The following is a 22,904-nucleotide window of genomic DNA, read 5'->3' on the forward strand; positions in this document are numbered from 1 at the left end:
TCTCTCTCTCTCTCTCTCTCTCTCTCTCTCTCTCTCTCAGCATGGGAAACATGCGTTGCCAAAGCCAGTGTGAAATCAAAACAAAAATAAGCAAAATGTATGTACAATGAAGGCCCTACTATAGACTGAAGAGGAACGAGTAAACAGAGCTGTGTAACTTTGCAATCAAATAGTGTAGCGCGCGCGCACACACACACACACACACACACACACACACACACACACACACACACACACACACACACACACACACACACACACACACACACACACACACACACACACACACACACACACACACACACACACACACATCCTCCCACAGAAGCCCATCTAGGAATGTGTGGGTTGTGAGGGCGGATAGAGATGGAATCTAACTGTGAAGACGTTGTCTTTCTCTGTCTCTCTCTCTGTCTCTCTCTCTGTCTCTCTCTCTGTCTCTCTCTCTGTGTGTGTGTGTGTGTGTGTGTGTGTGTGTGTGTGTGTGTGTGTGTGTGTGTGTGTGCGTGTGTGTGCGACCACAGCTGCAGTCAGACTGACGGGCACAAATAGACATAAAAACTGGAGGTCAACAAACATGGGGGAACCAACGTTGTCATTACACCCTGCCCTCTGCGACGCATGGCCAGGATGTTGTGATGGCTCCTGTGTCTGTGTATCAAAATGACTCCACAGCCAGATGTGTGGATGGATGTTTTTCATTAAAACTTCATCACTTAACGCCTTTGCAGAAAAAAAACGGACGATATCATTTTTAACCCATTAAGACCTGAAGCCGATTCTGCAAATGTCTTCTAAATCCCAACAGTTTTCTAGAAAGCGCATGTTTCAGTGGTGCTCAAACTTTTTCATAATTGTATTGTATTGTATTTGGCCAACGGATCTCAAAGTATTTTGTTCCAGGGACCCCCCAGAAGCAAAGATTGGAGTAAAACATGTTTTAAAATAATACATAATATTCAAAGATTTGCACACATTTGCACACATTTAAAAAAAATAGCAGATCTACAAGCTCATAGCGCGGCACCGAGTGCCGCGCTATGAGCTTGTAGATCTGCTATTTTTGAATAGCCTAAGTGTAAAATAATGCCAGTGGCTGTGGCCATGCGCTTTTTCTTCAAATCGACCTGGCCTTTAAAGGTGTAGTGAAATGAAAAATATGTTTTTCACACTTTTAGAGCATATCCGTGGTCATCATATGGGCATACCTAACAATAGATGCCAAAAAAAATAAAAAATAAACATTTTTGTGTATTTTTATATCTAAAGTCCCTAAAAAGGCAATCTTAATTACTTCCTGTAAAGGAAAACGTGCTGCGTGATGACATAACGCAGCCTTCATGAATATAAATGAATCTTGATTACATGCACCTGTTTGATTCCCATAGCTTCACGTTCTTCAAACACAGCTGATTTTAATTACAGAGATACTCCGTTTTTAATCTCATTGAAGATGAGTGTATTACTCATTTTAAACTTCATCTGCACACTAAAATATGTATCTGAAAACATTATAGGTTAGAAATAAGCCAGGTAGTAGCAAACGTGCTTCACTGGCCGTCTCTCTCTCACTTGTAAACAAACACTAGCCGTGTTGCGCACGGCTGAAGTGATTGAGATCCAACGTCCCATAGCCTGAAGGGATGGGACCTTCTGATTGGTTTAGAGTCGGTTGAGCCGACGTTTCAGACTGAACCTTCAAAATAAAATGACCGAAAATGTCACTGCAGTGCGCCTTTAAGGCCTTTGCAGACAGAGATCGTTGCGTTTTTTTCCCGTTTGCCGCATTTTGTGATTTGGTGTGATTTGGTGTGATTTGGTGTGCAATGATGTGCGTATTCCTTCCGGAAAAGATTATAAAACTCTCTCACTTTCCCGGGAAAAAAACAACAGTTACCCCCCCCCCCCTATTATCATTTTTTATTGTATGGCACATCATACTGTACAATACACTGAATAATGTCTGACTCTGTCCCTGGCGTCGCTGCTACAGTAGAGAGCAGAGCTCCAAGCAGTGCATCCTGAAGACCTGTCTGTCTGTCTGTCTGTCTGTCTGTCTGTCTGTCTGTCTGTCTGTCAGTAGACCTTAGAAGTACCACTATGTATATTTGATTTTATTACGTGAAAGTGTTCATCCTCGTCAGGTTAAAGCCATGCTCAGTGAGTTCATCCTGGTCTCAGGTTAAAGCCATGCTCAGTGAGTTCATCCTGGTGTCAGGTTAAAGCCATGCTCAGTGAGTTCAAATCACCATGTCAGAAGCACCAAAGCACCGCTTCTCAAGGTCAGGTCCGGGGACCAGCAGGGGTCCAAATGGACCCTTACAGGTCTGTAACTCTGAGAGTGTACACATGGAACCAAATGGACCCTTACAGGTCTGTAACTCTGAGAGATACACATGGAACCAAATGGACCCTTACAGGTCTGTAACTCTGAGTGTACACATGGAACCAAATGGACCCTTACAGGTCTGTAACTCTGAGAGTGTACAAATGGTACCAAATGGACCCTTACAGGTCTGTAACTCTGAGAGTGTACAAATAGAACCAAATGGACCCTTACAGGTCTGTAACTCTGAGAGTGTACAAATGGTACCAAATGGACCCTTACAGGTCTGTAACTCTGAGAGTGTACAAATGGTACCAAATGGACCCTTACAGGTCTGTGACTCTGAGAGTGTACACACGGAACCAAATGGACCCTTACGGGTCTGTAACTCTGAGAGTGTACAAATGGAACCAAATGGACCCTTACAGGTCTGTAACTCTCAGAGTTACAGACCTGTAAGGGTCCGTTTGGTTCCATTTGTTACGATCTCAGAGTTCCATAAACACAGGGACATTTACAGTGGATAGGTTTGGGGAGATAACATATTTATGTATCAAATGTTTGGTCCTTGAAATGACACAAAGGCTGAGTACTGAACAGTCTAGGGGTTCCAATCCTAAGATATGATACAAAGAACAAAACAAGAAGTATCCCAGACAGCAGGAAGTGAGACTAGATGAGGTTCTGGTTATTGTTAAGTTTCCACTGTCTTCAGGAGGAAGTGGTTTACAGTAGGACTGACCACCTCTCTCCACTTCTGTTGTACAGTCTGTCACATGACCCTGTTCTGTTGTACAGTCTGTCACATGACCCTGTTCTGTTGTACAGTATGTCACATGACCCTGTTCTGTTGTTCATGGTCCTGTTTCACTTCATGGATATTTTACAATATACCTTCTTTTTTTTCCAAATTCATACAAAACACAGCAGTTTCCTCCGTCACTTGATTTGCCGCCGAGCGCGTCACCGATCGGTGATCAAACAATTCCGTTTGTCTTTGCACCCCAAAGACATAGGGCAAAGGGTCCGTAGGTCCGTGGTCATTAAAAAATATGTTAAAAAAAAAAACAGTGTCAAATTATTGTATTTCTCCGCAGACCCCCATCTGAATTAAAACATTTATACATATTCCAAATATTATTTCACTCTTTCTTTTCAAGATCTTTTTTGAAAATAGCCGATCTACAAGCTCATTCGCGACGCGTTGTGAGCTTGTAGATCTGCTATTTTCAAAGTGTACTGGGGCGGCCATAGCTGAGTGGTTAGTGAGCCTCAGCTATGGCCTAGGGAGCCAGAGGCCCCCAGGTACGATTCCAGGCCACGCCAGCATATGTGTAGATGAAATTGAAATGTGTCCCTGAGCAAGACTCTTAACCCCTAATTGCTCACAGGCCCTCATTGGAAACAAGCCCGCAAGGAATTTCATGAACGTCCTGTTAAAAGGAATTATCTTATCTTACTGTATTAGTTTTAAGATGTAGCCTATAGTCGCTTCTTTTGGGCTTGTATTCATAGAACTGGATGCTTATTTCTCGCACAAAATCTGGCAACGGTGGTTCTACGGCTCTGCACCAGAGCCGGCGTGAACCATGACATCACACGTTTTGACGTTTCCTCCGTTGTAACCGTTTCCATGGAGACGGGACGCGGAGCGTTTAAAAAAAAAAGTCACTCTGGAAGGTGGTTTCACTTAAGTCGGGGATTCAATCCCCGAAAACTCCGTTGCTGTCTAAACGGACGGCACGTCTGATATTTTATTTTACCGTTTTCTCTAGGACCGTTGTGGTCTAAAGCATTGGTTCTCAAAGTGGGGTCCGGGGACCCCCAGGGGTCCTTGGGGGGTTCCAGGGGGTCCCCAGCAAAATGTGTTAATATAGCGTCACAATAATTTTAACCACTTTAACCTTTTATAGGTTAGGCTTAGGCTTAGGCTTAGGCTATTAAAAAATAGCAGATCTACAAGCTCATAGCGCGGCACCGAGTGCCGCGCTATGAGCTTGTAGATCTGCTATTTTTTAAAAATCGTGAAAATAATGTGCAAATCTTTGAATATAATATTTTTTAATGCGAACATTTGTGACTCAAATCTTTGCTTCCGGGGGGTCCCTGGAACAACATATTTTGACATGGGGGGTCCGCGGCCAAATACGTATCATTTTGGGGGTCCTTGACATGAAAAAGGTTTGAGAACCACTGTTCTAAAGGGGGGCCTTAGAAACGTGTTGAATGAGTTATTGTCGTTTGATATTCCGTTCCATCTGTAAGGTATCAGCTTGGTGTTCGTTTGCAGCGTAACTCTAACGATGGGATGTATTTACAGCCTGTAGCTGCTGATTCATTCAAACCACTTCAGAGCCTGTGTGTGTGTGTGTGTGTGTGTGTGTGTGTGTGTGTGTGTGTGTGTGTGTGTGTGTGTGTGTGTGTGTGTGTGTGTGTGTGTGTGTGTGTGTGTGTGTGTGTGTGTGTGTGTGTGTGTGTGTGTGTGTGTGTGTGTGTGTGTGTGTGTGTGAGACACATTTTTATGCGTCGCAAGTAAATGCCCCCCTTTATTTTTCTTGGTTTCCACAATTTAAAAAATATATATTATTTCAAAAGAAATAAAGATAAATTCCAACATTTTTCAAACTATTACTATTAAATACTAAATAATCAAAGGAATTCCAAAAATAATAATATATATATATTTTTTAATAAGTAGTGAAAATAGTAGATCTACAAGCACACAACATGTCGCATTGTGACGTGTTGGGTGCTTGTAGATCTGCTATTTTCGCTATAGTTCGGGTCCCAGACAAATGTATTTTGTCTCAAATTCCTCTTTTTTTGGGTCTGGATCTAATAAGGTTCGGGAACCACTGTATTTGAAAATAGCCGATCTATAAGCTCACAACGCGTCGCATCACGACGCGTTGTGGAGCTGCAATTTTCAAACATGCGAGTACTTTTACTTTTGGTACCTTAAGTACAATTTGATACCAATAATTTTGTACTTTTACTCAAGTAAATGTTTAAAGGTAGGGTAAGTGATATTTTTTGGTTAAAACAAAAAGTATTTTGTTAAAAGGTTAAAATACTATAGTCTGATAGTAATCATTGCTATAGAGTGTTTTTTCAGTAACAGGAGTCTGCCTGTCTCTCCAGCTCTTTAATAAACAGAACATACATTTTTCGGTAGGTGTCAAAATCTCAGCCAATCAGGAGAAAGTACCCATTTTAAGCTTAATTTGTATAGTGTTCCAGTCCAATTTTGTCTGCTCATTTCTTAGTATCATCACTTCCAATTTCACTTGTTTAATCTGTATCCTGATTGAGTTCTCTGTCCTGGTTGGATAAAATTGGAAATGAAACTGAAACTGAAACGAAAATGCATTTTCTGTTTAATAAAGAGGTGGAGAGACAAGGAGACTCCTTTTACTGAACAAACACTCTATAGCAATGATTACTATCAGAATATAGAGCTATTTAATAATTATTTTAACCAACGCAAATCACTTACCCTACCTTTAATTCCGGACTTTAAGTTGTAACAGAGTATACTTCTAAATTGCAGTATTGATACTTTTACTTAAGTAAAACATCTGAGTACTTTTTCCACCACTGGTGTGGGCACACTGCCAACCCCCCCCCCCCCCCTCCCCTGGAGACAGGCTGCTACGGACCACCCCCCCCCCCTCATCTCCATCAGCTGACTGCCGTTCCCAGGGTCCGCTCTGAAAGGCCATCCGAGTCAATCTCTGCAAACACACACAGAGAGAGAGGAAATGTTTAGATACTGGATGAAGGATCAGGCCGGGGCCTCAGCTAAACAACAACTGTTGAAGTACAGGGGCGGTGGTGGAAAAGTAACCGAGTACATTTACTCAAGTACTGTACCTGAGTAACATTTTGCGGTTTGTCTTACCTTGCTGGAGTATTTCCAATTTGCAATATTTTTTACTTCTACTCCACTATATGTCAGAGGCAAAATATTGCACTTTTACTATATACTCTTACTCACTATAATTATTTGAAAACTTTAGTTACTAGTTACTTTGTAGATTTGGATTATTATTACCAAACCACTTCAGACATATACATATTCTTTGGTAATTTGAAAACAGCCGATCTACAAGCTCAATGCGATGCGTTGTGAGCTTGTAGGTCTTCTGTTTTCAAAGGATTTTTATACATGTTATACACTTGAAAACTTTGCATAATGAGTACTTTTACTTTTGGTACCTTAAGCACATTTTGATGCCAATACTTTCGTACTTTTACTCAAGTAGATTTTGAACGCGGAACTTGTACTTGTAACAATAGGGTATTGATACTTTTACTTAAGTAAAAAAAAAAATAAGAGTTTTTTATTTGGCTTCCATCTCTGAGAAGGGGCCAGCCTAACAACAACTGGAAAATCCATGTTCCTGTAATACTGTGAACTGGAAACATCTCAGTCAAGATAAGATTAGTGGATTCCATATCTATCGCGTGCGTGCGTGCGTGCGTGCGTGCGTGCGTGCGTGCGTGCGTGCGTGCGTGCGTGCGTGCGTGCGTGCGTGCGTGCGTGCGTGCGTGTGCGCGGGTGTGCGTGTGTGTGTGTGTGTGGGGAAAAAGTACTCACATTTTGTACTTTAGTAAAAGTATCAATACTGCAATGTAGAAGTACTCTTTTACAAGTAATAGTCTGGAATTCAAAATTTACTTGAGTAAAAGTACAAAAGTATTGGTATCAAAATGTACTTAAAGTACCAAAAGTAAAAGTAAAAAAAAAAATGAAAATAGCAGATCTACAAGCTCACAACGCGTCGCATTGCGACGCGTTGTGAGCTTGTAGATCTGCTATTTTCAAATAGCCTAGGTATGAAATAGGGCTAAAGTGGTTAATGTATGTTTTATAGTGTAATAATTTATATCTGCAAAGTAACTAGTAACTAAAGTTTTCAAATAATTGTAGTGGAGTAAAAGTACAATATTTGCCTCTGAGATGTAGTGGAGTAGAAGTAAAAGTATTGAAAATTGGAAATACTCAAGTAAAGTACAAATACCTCAAAACTGTACTTAAGTACAGTACTTAAGTAAATGTACTAGGTTACTGTGTGTGTGTGTGTGTGTGTGTGTGTGTGTGTGTGTGTGTGTGTGTGTGTGTGTGTGTGTGTGTGTGTCAGACAAAAGGCGGTGACTCTCTTCTCAGCTGATAAACACGTTATTTCTGTAAGGTGACGTTGGTCAGGAGACACTTTGTCGCCAAAGCGTCAAAGTCGATCTGATTTCCCACCACGGTCTCAGATACTCCCCAGGGCTGGACAGTAACCAAGTACTTTTACTTTTACTAAGAAAGTGCTCCAGTACTTGCTTCCAAATGTGGCTGAGCAACTTTAAAGCAGCTCTATGTAGTTTGGGTTATCGGTGGCCTCTCTGGACACAAACAACATGGCAACCAACGTCTTTGACTTCATTACCCAAGAGTCTCTGCAAGCATGTGTCCGGCGAGGACGTGCTGTGATTGGCCAGTCTTCGCTTTGACTGACAGTTCTGCCTTGGTGCCTTGGTGAATGCCAGGATGAAACTCATTGTCTCCCCAAGACATAGTAATACAGTCAAGCCCCTAGCAGGGACCCCCTATACATAGTGATACAGTCAAGCCCCTAGCAGGGACCCTCTATACATAGTGATACAGTCAAGCCCCTAGCAGAGACCCCCTATACATAGTGATACAGTCAAGCCCCTAGCAGGGACCCTCTATACATAGTGATACAGTCAAGCCCCTAGCAGAGACCCCCTATACATAGTGATACAGTCAAGCCCCTAGCAGGGACCCCCTATACATAGTGATACAGTCAAGCCCCTAGCAGGGACCCCCTATACATAGTGATACAGTCAAGCCTCTAGCAGGGACCCCCTATACATAGTAATACAGTCAAGCCCCTAGCAGGGACCCCCTATACATAGTGATACAGTCAAGCCCCTAGCAGAGACCCCCTATACATAGTGATACAGTCAAGCCCCTAGCAGAGACCCCCTATACATAGTAATACAGTCAAGCCCCTAGCAGAGACCCCCTATACATAGTAATACAGTCAAGCCCCTAGCAGGGACCCCCTATACATAGTGATACAGTCAAGCCCCTTGAAGGGACGAATGTTATTGCTAAAACCTAATTTTGTGGGACACAATATGCTATATAGTTGTAAAAAAGTTACATAGTGCTGCTTTAACATGTAGTTGAGTAATATTTGACCAGGAGTATCTCTATACTTTGACTCCAGTACCGGGGTCTGGTCCTCCGAGCCGGAGTTGACTCAGCTTGAGTAGGAGTGTTATAATAATAATAATACTACGTAACTGTGGGAAACTCCAGAGTCATGTATCAGATATCAGAACAGCCCTATAAGGCTCTTTGATGTTTGTAGGAGTGTTGAAAGCTCTGAGGATGAGGATGCAACGTTAGCTAACCCCGCCCTGGAGCCTTTCTGGGTTTAGTGACCACTGTTGCCATGTCTGCTTATTATAAGCGACTTTGGGCTTGTTTTTCCTGTAAAGTTGCTTGTAAATATTGGAAGTTGGGCTTGTTTCTAAATTTTAGACAATTCATAGCGCGGCATGAACTTGTAGATCTGCTATTTTTGAAAAACGTTTGTGCAAATCTTTGAATATATATTGCTTAAAGCAAACATTTGTAACTCAAACCTTTGCTTCTGGGGGGTCCCTGGAACAACATATTTTGAGATGGGGGTCTGCGGCCAAATACATGTCATTTTGGGGGTCCTTGACATGAAAAAGTTTGAGAAACACTGATATACAGTTTATTGACAGGAAATGGAGAGAGAGAGACGGGGAGTGATGCACAGCAAAGGTCGTTGGGATTGGGATTCAAACCCGCGACACGTTGTCAGGCTGCATTGCAGCCTATAAGTACCCGGACTGCTAGGCCAGTGGTCCGGGCCATATAGAGAGGAGTCTAAACTTAGGGAACAGACACTAAAAGAGACAAGACGGCTTTAGAGGAGTGCTTCTCAAACTCTTTCATGTCAAGGACCCCCAAATTTATATACATTTGGCCGCGGACCCCCATCTGAAAATATGTTGTGCCAGGGACCCCCCAGAAGCAAAGATTTGAGTTAAAAATGTTCGCTTTAAAAGAAATATATTCAAAGATTTGGACGAATCTTCAAGATTTTTTCAAAAATAGCAGATCTACAAGCTCATAGCGCGGCACTCGGTGCCGCGCTATGAGCTTGTAGATCTGCTATTTTTGAATAGCCAAAAATAGCCCAATTTTTTTTTCTGTATATGCTATATTCACACATTTTGCTGGGGACCCCCTGGAACCCCCTCAAGGACCCCTGGGGGTCCCCGGACCCCACTTTGAGAACCAATGCTTTAGAGGAGTTCAAACTGAGAGGAAGTGTTTGCAGGAGGAAGGGGAGGGGCTTTGATCACCCTGTCATCAGTTATTACAATGGTCTAGGGCTGTGGTTCTGTCAAGGACCCCCAAATTGACTCTTATTAGCCCGCGGACCCCCATTTGAAAATGTATGTCAGGGACCTCCTATAAGAGAAGATTTTTACGGCTCTAGCAGTGATTCTCAACCATTTTAATTTCAAGGACCCCCCAGTTTGACGTGCATTAGGGCTACGGACCCCCATTTAAAGGCATTTCTATCTCTGGGACCCCAATTTATATTGCAAAATCAATGTTAATTTAACTCTGAGAGTTACAGACCTGTAAGGGTCCGTTTGGTTCCATGTGTACACTCTCAGAGTCACAGACCTGTAAGGGTCCATTTGGTTCCATGTGTACACTCTCAGAGTTACAGACCTGTAAGGGTCCATTTGGTTCCATGTGTACACTCTCAGAGTTACAGACCTGTAAGGGTCCATTTGGTTCCATGTGTACACTCTCAGAGTTACAGACCTGTAAGGGTCCATTTGGTTCCTAGCTATCTACTGTACAGTACTGTGCAGTACTTGAGTACAAGTACTTAGTTACTTTTCCACCGTGCACTGCTGTTGTGAAGGGGCTCCTTATTCATGAGGGGCCAACAACTCCACACACACACGCACACGCACACGCACACGCACACGCACACACACACACACACACGCACGCACGCGCACACGCACACGCACACACAGTACAGTACTGACTCCTGAAGGATGTGTGTGTGTGGGCTGCGGGGGGGGGGGGGGGGATTGGGGGGGTAGACACCACGGCCCCGCTGACCCTGAGCCGGCCCCTCCCTCCCTCCTCCTTCATGACCTTTCTCTGACCTCATCTAACTGTCCCAACAGACAGTCAGTCAACAGACTTAACCCTTCGAGACCGGGAACGCATCTGTGTCTTTTTTTTATCATTCATTTGGCTATTCAAAAATATAGCAGATCTACAAGCTCATATAGCTTGATCTGCTATTTTATTTATTTTTATTTTGGAAAATGTGTGCAAATCTTTGAATATATATATTTTTCTAAAGCAAACATTTTTAAAACTCAAATCTTTGCTTCTGGGGGGATTCTACAAATGTCTTCTAAATCCTAACAGTTTTTTGAAAAATATAATATATATAATATCAGTGGTTCTCAAACTCTTTTCATGTCAAGGACCCCCAAAATGAAATGTATTTGGCCACGGACCCCCATCTCACAATACGTTTGTTCCAGGGACCCCCCCCCCCCCCCCAGAAGCAAAGATTTGAGTTAAAAATGTTCGCTTTAAAACATATGTAGGTTCAAAGATTTGCACACATTTTCACGATTTTTCAAAAATAGCAGATCTACAAGCTCGTAGCGCGGCACTCGTTTAACGTTGAGCGTTAGACTTCCCAATCCCAGCGCCTCGGGATCGGATCCCTCTCCAGATGCTGTTTATTTAACGTATCTTTTTTTTCTTATTATTTTTTTTATCCCACGATTTTGTAACCCTTTTTCACCCGGTGTCAATTTTCTAAGTGATCCTGGGCGCTACACTCACCCCGCCAGCCTAGGGAGCCCAGAGCCGAGCTCATGCCTCCTTCAATGCATGAGAGCCAACTGACCTTCTTGTCACCTGACAGGGGAGAGTTTCCCCGGTAGGACGTAGCGCGTGGAAGGAACACGTTATTCCAACCAGTTCCTTTCCCCTCCATCAGGCGCCCCGGCTGACCAGGGGGAGGCAGTATAGTGACCAGGATTACTGCATGTTTTTGTCAGGGTATTAAAGGATCTACACCATGAATTAAAAAAAATATTAATAATATTTAATGTATTGTTTATGTCCCTCAAACGTTTTTCAAAAGGTTTGAGCCTAAATCAAGCCTCAGATATACTCATTCCAACTAACTTCTCTCTGGCTTATAAAGCACTTTCACCTGCAATACCACATTGTCCTGTTTGGCATGGGGCGCTATTGAGCCAGTTTGTATGCATGTTATCTCTTCGTTTTGTATGGAAAAAGTAAAAAAAAAACATAAGAAAAAAAAAAGAAAAAAAATGGGTTGGAACTGAAAAACGGGAGGGATTGTACCCTGACGTGACGTGACGTCAGGGTGCAAATCAGTTTGTCCTGTTTTGAGACCAATTTACAGAAAACCCCAGATTTGCTGTGAAAGCCTGAGTGTTCAAACTGGGGTATTTTTGGGGATAGAAGAGGGTTAGGGGAGACCAAAAACACACAAAAAAGGAGAAAAAGTTAAAATTCATGGTGTAGTTCCTTTAACTAGCCTAGTCGACACGGGGAGAACATGCAAACTCCACACAGAGTAGGCCCTTCCACCAACCCCACCTAGGGTATGGGCGCTGAGGAGGAGAAGACACGCCCACAGCGTCCCCGGCGGGAATCGAACCCAGGACTTTCTAGCTGTGAGGCGACAGCGCTACAGACTGCGCCACCGTGCCCCCTTATTTAACTTATCTAAAATCGAAGCGGCCCGCTTGGTGAGAACAGACTACACAGCCCCTGATGTTCATTAACTCTTTAAGACCTGAGAACGCATCTGTGTGTCATTTTTAGATTTCGTTGGGCTATTCAAAAATAGCAGATCTACAAGCTCATAGCGCGGCACCGAGTGCCGCGCTATGAGCTTGTAGATCTGCTATTTTTGAAAAATCGTGAAAAATGTTGTGCAAATCTTTGAATATATATATATTTAAAGCGAGCATTTCTAGCTAAAATGTTATTGCTTCTGGGGATTCTACAAATGTCTTCTAAATCAGTTTAAAACAGTTTTCTGAAACACTTATGTTGCTATAATATTAATGTCAGTGTCAAGGAGCCCCACAACGATATGTATTTGGCTGCGGACCCCCATCTCAAAATAAAATTTCCAGGGACCCCCAGAAGCAAAGATTTGAGTAAAAAACAATTGTATTATAGATATATATTCAAAGATTTGCAAAAAAATAAACACGATTAAAAAAAAAATAGCAGATCTACAAGCTCATAGCGCGGCACTCGGTGCCGCGCTATGAGCTTGTAGATCTGCTATTTTTGAATAGCCAAAAGTATAAAATATGGATAAAGTGGTTACACAGATGCGTCCCCCGGTCTTAAAGGGTTAAGGAAGTAGTTAGACCAAAATTACAATGACGGAGGTGCAGTGTCTCTGGCGGGACCTGAGCAACGAGAGGCGTTTGGCGAGCGAGTCGCCGTGCGGAACAGCCAAATCTATGGATGGCCAAAGAAATCTTAACACATCGTGTGCCAGAGGTTTATTAAAATAGGGTACATCCAGTGCCAGCATATCTTCCATCCACTTACGTTGATATGTTTCGTGCTGTAGAAGCCCCGACGAGGAAGGGCATGTAAACAAAGCGTGCGTGCGAGACGGTGGAGGGTCCCGACTAACGCCTGGAACAATAATATTTCTAACGCGATCCTCCGTTGCAGAGTGATCGCCGATCGAAAACGGCTCACTTCCACCACGTTAAAAAGAAATGGAGATATTAAGCTTTTAGTCAAGGAGTTAAGTTAACATTGGAGTGGCCGACCAGAAGCATTTTTTGACATGGATCCACATCCGGCCTCTCCTTCTTAGAGACTCCTTGGATGATCCCAAAGTTTCGTTAGAGCGCCCCACGTGGGAAAAATATATATAAGAAAAAATGGGCCAAAAACGGTCCGGACCGTTTATGGCACATAACGCATAGCGTTGGTTTCCCCTGCAGCAGCATGGCCACAATCCATTGCTTGTTTGTTTGTTTGTTTGTTTGTTTGTTTCTTTGTTTGAAAGTGTGGGAGGGTTCTTCATTCTGTAAACGTCAGACGCCGTTCCAACCTTTTGTACACTTCCTGTTTGGACTGTAACTGCTCCCCAGGGACATGACATTAGCTCTCAGAGAAACAGCTGTTAGATACACAGCTAACGAGCCGGAGAAAAATATCCACCAGCTTTTCTAAGGATGTCTGTTAGCGACGGTTAGTTGGTCCGTCCGTCCGTCCGTCCGTCCGTCCGTCCGTCCGTCCGTCCGTCCGTCCGTCCGTCCGTCCGTCCGTCTGTCCGTCCGTCCTTTATTGTTTGGTTTTGTGAGCAGGTGTATTGTTTGGTCTTGTGAGCAGGTGTATTGTTTGGTCTTGTGAGCAGGTGTATTGTTTGGTCTTGTGAGCAGGTGTATTGTTTGGTCTTGTGAGCAGGTGTATTGTTTGGTCTTGTGAGCAGGTGTATTGTTTGCTCTTGTGAGCAGGTGTATTGTTTGGTCTTGTGAGCAGGTGTATTGTTTGCTCTTGTGAGCAGGTGTATTGTTTGGTCTTGTGAGCAGGTGTATTGTTTGGTCTTGTGAGCAGGTGTATTGTTTGCTCTTGTGAGCAGGTGTATTGTTTGGTCTTGTGAGCAGGTGTATTGTTTGGTCTTGTGAGCAGGTGTATTGTTTGCTCTTGTGAGCAGGTGTATTGTTTGCTCTTGTGAGCAGGTGTATTGTTTGCTTCTCAGACATCGTAGCAGCATTAGTAATAATACAAATTTAATTTAAAAGACAACGGCATGAAGAATAATTAAACAAATAAAGAAAGGGACATAATAAAGAAGATAATATATATATATATATATAAATGAATAGAAACAAATTCAATCAATTTATTGGCTCAGGAATGCTACAAAAAACTAAGAAAATCTCCATGAATTCAAGGCTGTAACTGATTTTTTGGGGGTCTACTCCTTTAATATGAATCCAGCAGTGTTGACAGTGCAGCCAAACAAGCATGTGGGGGGGTCCCTGCTTCATCTGTCTGTCAGCTAGGGGGTCCTTGGCCTGAAAAACATTGAAGACCCCTGGTATAGTTACAGTATTACTGTTACAGTGGGTCATAAGAGCCTACTGTACTTCAGTGCACACACACACACACACACACACACACACACACACACACACACACACACACACACACACACACACACACACACACACACACACACACACACAACACCATCCACTGAGAATTCATTACTTCCTCTTCTGTGTTTCACATGGAAGTGCATCGTTGCTATGAATAGAAATGACCATCCTATCTATATCTGTCTATTTCTATAATCTATGGGTTCTATATCTGTCTATTTCTATAATCTATGGGTTCTATATCTGTCTATTTCTATAATCTATGGGTTCTATATCTGTCTATTTCTATAATCTATGGGTTCTATATCTGTCTATTTCTATAATCTATGGGTTCTATATCTGTCTATTTCTATAATCTATGGGTTCTATATCTGTCTATTTCTATAATCTATGGGTTCTATATCTGTCTATTTCTATAATCTATGGGTTCTATATCTGTCTATTTTTAACATCTATAGGTTCTATATCTGTATATTTTTATACAGTGCCAACGGTGGCACGAGGACAGATGGTATCTGGTCCGTGGTTTCCTCTCTAACATGTATTATTTATGAGCCTCCAGTAAAGAGACATTCCTTCAATGAAGTTTGAGTGTTTTGAAATGAAGTTAATATTCCTCTAAACGGTTTGTTCCTGGTGGTTTCATATTAGACACAGAGACCTTTTGATACCTGCTTACTTCTGGCCACACTGACACAACATAAGACTATTTTGTTTGACTGTAAAATGTCATTTCAAACATTCAGTCATTTAATATAAAAGGCTGGAGGGGTGGGGGGGGAGACTGAATCATTTTGGTTTTTGTTCACAACACAGATGAGTTTAGCTTACCTGTGGTGACACTGCCTACACAGGCCTATTGATATTACACTACTTACTGTAGTTAAATACGATAGTTGTAATGTGATGCATTTTGTTATGGTCCAAAGGTACAGTATGACAGGAGATACAGGTAGTTTTCATATTTTTCAAATATGACCCCCTTTGAACAGCGTGTGGACGGACAGCAGTGTTGAATTTGTCGACTAAAACTATGACAAAAAATGTTGATATTTTTTCACTGACGAAAACAAAATAAAAACTATTGTGACTAAATCTAAATATATTGACAATTTAAACACATGTTAGTGAGTGATCTAGTGGAGAAGAGATCCAGTAGAACTAAAAGACGAGTCATTTTATGTTTGCCTTGTTGCGCTTGGGTGTTGCGCTCTGAAAATAGCCGATCTACAAGCTCACAACGCCTCGCGCTGCGAGGCGTTGTGAGCTTGTAGATCTGCTATTTTCGGCTTAAGTTCTCCCACAGAAAAGGGATGCTAGGGTTCAAGTGGTTAATGTAAAAAAAAATCATGTCACACAAAGATTTGGCGGACCCCCTGTAGTAACTCTGAGGACCCCCTAGGGGTCCCGGACCCCCTGTTGAAGACCCCTGGTGTATTTATAGGGACATAAACAGCCAGCTGAACTGGAAACAACAGCAACAGATGACTTTGACTTTGACCTCGTTATTGATAATAATGAGGTCATTATTAATAATGAGGTCATTATTATCAACAGTGTGCAAAAACAAAACAATACAAAAAACACAGTAAACAGCAACTCTTCCTTAACTCTTCCAGTGCTGGACCAGATCCTGGCCGAGCTCCAGCGCTTCCTGTTGGTTCTGGACAAGGAGACGCTGAGCGGGACGGCCACGGTGCAGAAGGGTCTGCTCGCCGAGCTGCTGCTGTCCTACAGCGCCACCAACGGTACGGGAGGACAAACCACGCGCACGCACACACGCACGCACGCACGCCGCGCACACACACACACACACACACTTTAGTTACTAGTTACTTTGCAGATATAAATGATTACATTATAAAACATACATTAACCACTTTAGCCCTTTTTTATACATAGGCTATTTGAAAATAGCAGATCTACAAGTTCACAATGCATCGCATCGCGACGCGTTGTGAGCTTGTAGATCTGCTATTATTGCTATTATTCTGGTACTTTAACTTTTCGTACTTTTAAGTATATTTTAAATACTTTTATACTTTTCACTCAAGTAACATTTTCGAACACGGGCCGTTTACTTGCCAAAAGAGTATTTTTATATTGTGGTATTGCTACTTTTACCTAAGTAAAAAAATCTGAGTACTTCTTCCCACCACTGACTCACACACACACACACACACACGCACACACGCACACACACACGCGCGCACACGCACACATGCACACACACACACACACACACACACACACACACACACACACACACACACACACACATACACACACGCGCACGCTGCAACTTCCTCTTCTGGCTCACAGTTGTATCATTTTTCCGAGGCTGCATTTATCCCCGGGGGGGGGGGGGGAGGGTGCGAGGGGGGGGAGAGGGGGGGTACGTTGGAGACGCTCACTTCCTTTCAGCAGACATTTATAAATAGCTTTTCATCTTCATATCCTTCCCTCTTAGTAAATGTGTTTCCAGTGAAACATTAGGACAGAACAGAACAGCGGGTCCTCATGTTTACCCTGTTCTGTTCTGCTGTATCTATTTCAAAGAGAGAGAGAGAGAGAGAGAGAGAGAGACCTGACTGCTCCCACAATGTTCTTTGATTTCCTTTCAGGGTAAATAACTGTCTTAGTCAGCTCCATTCAATGAAATCAACCTTTCCTGAAAATACACACGTTTCACACCCGTCCAGGCCCGGGATTTGAACCCGGGTCTCAATTCTCCCGCCCACGCACGGGGGGAGACCACATTTCTACCACTCTTACAGGAGGGAACGCCCTCACATGTAAATGTTGCACCACACCTCAGTTTCTGAATGGAGTTAAGCCCTACATTTTGGAGTTTTACAACATGTCACATTGTGACATGTTGTCATGCTATTTTAGACAAATCGTGACGTGTGAAATATGGACACCGGGGTTAATGTGCTTAACTCATTAACCGTCACAGTAAAACATCATCTACAGCTGCCCTTGCCATGCGATTCTGAGCATTTTCACTAACCGTTGAAACGTCATAGAACAGGGGTTTTCAACCGGGACCAGTGGTCCGCGGAGGTATTGCAGGGTCCCTGGCCATGCATTCAGAATTTTTTAAAAATCTAATAAGTTTCAGGAGTTCTCACTGTATGGTGCGTGTGATATGAAATGTGAGCTTTCCATAATCACAGTAATCCTTAACTCTTTGACTGCCAGAGTATTTTCATAAAGTACTCCCCCAGTGCCAGCAATTTTCGTGTTTTTTTTAATTTTTATATTTTGAATTTTTTTCCATGAAAATAATTTAAAGACACATAATTTAAAGGCACAGCACAAATCCGCCACTAGAGAGCAGGAAAAAAATCAAAAACCGGAAACGGAATCCAGGTCATGAAACCGGATGCAGATGTGGGTGAAGTAAGTGGAACTCGAAAATAACATTGAATATTAAGCAGCATAGCGCGATCAGAGATTAAACAATGAACGCGCGTCCAGCGCGTCGAACGCGTCGACGGCCAACTGGACAAAGTAGCACTTGACGCGTTATCGCGTCGTCCGCAGTCAAAGAGTTAATCATATTCCATCATATTCAAGGGCTTTTGCTGAGAAAAGAGACAGACCCCAGTCACTTTCAAATTAGAGCACTGCAGAGCGCAGGTGTCTCTGTGTCCAGCTGACGCTCGTTGAGGCATAAAAGCAGTTATGCTTCTGCTCTGTCAAATAGGCCAACATCTAATGTAAGATTAGTAGGACTCACCATGGAGTCACAGGACTCACTTCATTGAAAACAGACTGAAAAATCACTGTATTTTGTTTTATATTATGTTGATATCATAGCTATTTTATTTGATTAGATACGTGATGTTCCTGACAATTAGTTGGCTTTTGGTGAAAAAGCATATATCGGTATGGGTTGATATCGGTATCGGAAATTAGGAGTTTGGACGATATCGTAATATCGGATATCGTGGAAAAAAAGTGGGGTGGGTCTATGATGGACCCACCACCAGTGGTGGAAAGTAACAAAGTACATTTACTTAAGTACTGTACTTAAGTACAATTTTGAGGTATTTGTACTTTACTTGAGTATTTCCCATTTCCAATACTTTTACTTCTACTCCACTACATCTCAGAGGAAAATATTGTACTTTTACTCCACTACATTTATTTGAAAACTTAAGTTACAAGTTACTTTTCAGATATAAACTATGATATAATGAAACATACATTAACCACTTCAGCCCTATTTTAAACATAGGCTATTTGAAAATAGAAGATCTACAAGCTCACAACGCGTCGCGTCGCGACGCGTTGTGAGCTTATAGATCTGCTATTTTCAAATATTTAGTACTTTTGACTTTTGGTACTTTAAGTACATTTTGATGCCAATACTTTTGCACTTTTACTCAAGTACATTTTGAATTTTTGACTTTTACTTGTAACAGAGTATTTTTATATTGCAGTATTGGTACTTTTACTTAAGTAAAGAATGTAAGTACTTTTTCCACCACTGCCCACCACGCACAATAGTGGTGGTCCCCAGGTCGCTCTTAGTCAGGATGGTGGTCCCTGGGTCAAAACCAGTTGAAAACCCCTGTCATAGAATATTATTCTTCACAACGAACGATCCACCCGCCGGTCACTTCAACTCTCTATACCCTGAGAACGCATCTGTGTGTCATTTTTAGATTTCGTTGGGCTATTCAAAAATAGCAGATATACAAGCTCATAGCGCGGCACCGAGTGCCGCGCTATGAGCTTGTAGATCTGCTATTTTTTGAAAAATCGTGAAAAATGTTGTGCAAATCTTTGAATATATATATATTTAAAGCGAGCATTTCTAGCTAAAATGTTATTGCTTCTGGGGATTCTACAAATGTCTTCTAAATCAGTTTAAAACAGTTTTCTGAAACACTTATGTTGCTATAATATTAATGTCAGTGTCAAGGAGCCCCACAACGATATGTATTTGGCTGCGGACCCCCATCTCAAAATAAAATTTCCAGGGACCCCCAGAAGCAAAGATTTGAGTAAAAAACAATCGCTTTATAGATATATATTCAAAGATTTGCAAAAAAATAAAAACGATAAAAAAAAAAATAGCAGATCTACAAGCTCATAGCGCGGCACCGAGTGCTGCGCTATGAGCTTGTAGATCTGCTATTTTTGAATAGCCAAAAGTATAAAATATGGATAAAGTGGTTACACAGATGCGTCCCCCGGTCTTAAAGGGTTAAAAGACATTGCAGAGTCTCGTAGAATCAGGGGGGGGGGAGGGGGGGGGGGTTATGGGCAGTGCGGTCCAGGGACCCTCTGGGTTCATTGAGTCCATTTGGTTCCATTTGTACTCTCTCAGAGTTATGGGGGTCCTTGGAATTCAAATGTTTGAGAACCACCGATCTTGGAATAAATACACATTCCATAAATAGTTGTTTAAAGTGCTATAAGTTAGTGAAATGATAATGTAAATAGTACATTGAAAGAGAATAAAACAGTAGTGCAACTGAAGCATTCACAATACGATGACTGATATGGATGACTGTAAACATGACGTGGTATCGTAATGGCACAGACTGGCAATACTCATTGATACCGATGCCAGTATTCTAGGACCGTATCGGCATCTTCTTTCCCCTATCAAAGCTTCTCCTGAGGAACTATGTTACACCAAGAGTTGTTCCGAGTGTGTGTGTGTGTGTGTGTGTGTGTGTGTGTGTGTGTGTGTGTGTGTGTGTGTGTGTGTGTGTGTGTGTGTGTGTGTGTGTGTGTGTGTGTGTGTGTGTGTGTGTGTGTGTGTGTGTGTGTGTGTGTGTGTGTGTGTGTGTGTGTGTGTGTGCGCGCTGCCATGGAGCTGACTGACTAACATCAGATGAATGCAGTGGGTGTGTGTCTGTCCAACACAACACAATACTCTGCCTGTTTGGGTGAATTTCCCCTTTAATGCTCTATTTTATTCATAAACAAAGTGACATTTTTATGTGGTGCTAAAACCCAAGATTCAAACGTGCAACAAACCCCTCATGGCAGAGATTAAAGGAATAGTTCACTTGAAAAAAAAAATGACTTATTTTCTGTCAATTACACAGTCTATGAAGCCTTGAATTCGTGGAGATTTGAGCCAATAACTAGATGACCGGGTCATGGGTCAGTAGGAGGCTAAGGTGGGAGGCTCTTTGAGTCTCATACCGGAGACTCTGCCGGTCATGTCTCAGGAATGTGACAAAAAAAATAAATAAATCTCCATGAATTGAAGTCTTCATGGGGAGCGTAAAGGCACCTACACACTTTTAAAGAGGTCGGGGAGTCATCAGATCGTTAAAGACGGGGTGCCGTGATTGACCCTCAAGGTTTCAGCCTCCAGGAAGAAACTCAAAATAGTCAGAGAAGACATAAAACACCATAAAAACACCACCAGGGGGCTTAATGAAGATCTATCAACCTCATAGACACATGAAAGACAGAAAAAGTGCAAAACCATGGCACCACCTCGTTATGCATTTCACACTACAGGAGTCTCTTCTTGAAATGGGCATAATATCCTTGTGGTTTTCACACTGTATACGATTGATCGCCGACAAGGGATCACACACTGCATTTCACAGAACTCATCGCTGACAGAGCCCTGCAAATCCTGCGGGCGGTATTTAGATAGGCTACTTGCGGTCGGGAACAGGCGGTCAAAATAAAACCTGCGGGCCCTGCAAAATCCAGCACTGTGGCGCAATAAACCAGACATAAAGCACCTGGAGCATGTGTGTGCTCGCTCTCTCGTTCCTGTGTGTGTGTGTGTGTGTGTGTGTGTGTGTGTGTGTGTGTGTGTGTGTGTGTGTGTGTGTGTGTGTGTGTGTGTGTGTGTGTGTGTGTGTGTGTGTGTGTGTGTGTGTGTGTGTGTGTGTGTGCGTGCGCAACAGAGAGCGCACGTGTTCCAAATGTTTTCATAATAGCACCAGTTGCTCATCTTTCTGTTAACTCTTTAAGACCTGAGAACGCATCTGTGTGTCATTTTTAGATTTCGTTGGGCTATTCAAAAATAGCAGATATACAAGCTCATAGCGCGGCACCGAGTGCCGCGCTATGAGCTTGTAGATCTGCTATTTTTAAAAAATCGTGAAAAATGTTGTGCAAATCTTTGAATATATATATATTTATAGCGAGCATTTCTAGCTAAAATGTTATTGCTTCTGGGGATTCTACAAATGTCTTCTAAATCAGTTTAAAACAGTTTTCTGAAACACTTATGTTGCTATAATATTAATGTCAGTGTCAAGGAGCCCCACAACGATATGTATTTGGCTGCGGATCCCCATCTCAAAAAAAAATGTCCAGGGACCCCCAGAAGCAAAGATTTTAGTAAAAAACAATTGCTTTATAGATATATATTCAAAGATTTGCAAAAAAATAAAAACGATTTAAAAAAAAATAGCAGATCTACAAGCTCATAGCGCGGCACTCGGTGCCGCGCTATGAGCTTGTAGATCTGCTATTTTTGAATAGCCCAAAGTATAAAATATGGATAAAGTGGTTACACAGATGCGTCCCCCGGTCTTACAGGGTTAAAAAAGACACACTCACACGCACACTCACACTCACACACACGCACGCATGCTGATTCCGACCGTGGTTTTATCAACATATTCAAGTGAGATGCGTTGGTTTTATAGACTGTATTTAACAGCAATATTTAAATTGCTACCAGTATGTAGTATGACACCTGAACCCACGGATCATACTGTATGATGTCCAGTCGGCGACAGAACCAAATAACAAACATGCTAGATATCTAGGAACGCTCGGGGAGGCATCGCCGAGCGCCGGAATCGCGGTCGGATCTTCTTCGCAGTACGTTTCACACACAGCGAGCGAAACCTCGCCGAGCGAAGCTCGTTCTTGCGTCAGATCGGGGATTTGTTGGCGAGCGAGGCGAGGCAAATATCTTGCAGTGAGAACAAATGGAACCAAATGGACCCTTACAGGTCTGTAACTCTGAGAGTGTACACATGGAACCAAATGGACCCTTACAGGTCTGTGACTCTGAGAGTTATGGGGGTCCATGGGGTAACCGAACTGGGGATCCGTGTGTGAGTAAAAAGTTTTGAGAACCTTTGCTTTACAGAATGACACAGTCATGCTGCTTGTCATGTCACCATGTAAACTCATTCAGTAGATCTTATAGCAGAGTAATGTACTGTTAGGACAGAGGCTATGTCTGTGACTGACTGACTGACTGACTGACCCTTACAGCACTGTTATTCCTCTGAGTGTGTGCACGTGTTCATCTGTCACACAACATGTCAAATGGCTTTAC

General features: G+C 42.4%; 1 protein-coding gene across 1 annotated transcript in view; it reads left to right on the forward strand.

Annotated features, from left to right (window-relative positions):
- afap1l2 (actin filament associated protein 1-like 2) overlaps positions 1-22,904 on the forward strand; it is a 93,558-nt gene that overhangs the window by 15,261 nt on the left and 55,393 nt on the right. The window contains exon 2 of the mRNA XM_080455439.1: positions 16,231-16,359. Coding sequence (XP_080311565.1) covers positions 16,231-16,359 — 129 coding nt within the window. The remainder of the gene's footprint in view (positions 1-16,230; positions 16,360-22,904) is intronic.

The sequence above is a fragment of the Gymnoscopelus braueri genome, assembly GCF_963280865.1.
Source record: "Gymnoscopelus braueri genome assembly, chromosome: 17".
In the NCBI taxonomy this organism is placed as follows: Eukaryota; Metazoa; Chordata; class Actinopteri; order Myctophiformes; family Myctophidae; genus Gymnoscopelus; species Gymnoscopelus braueri.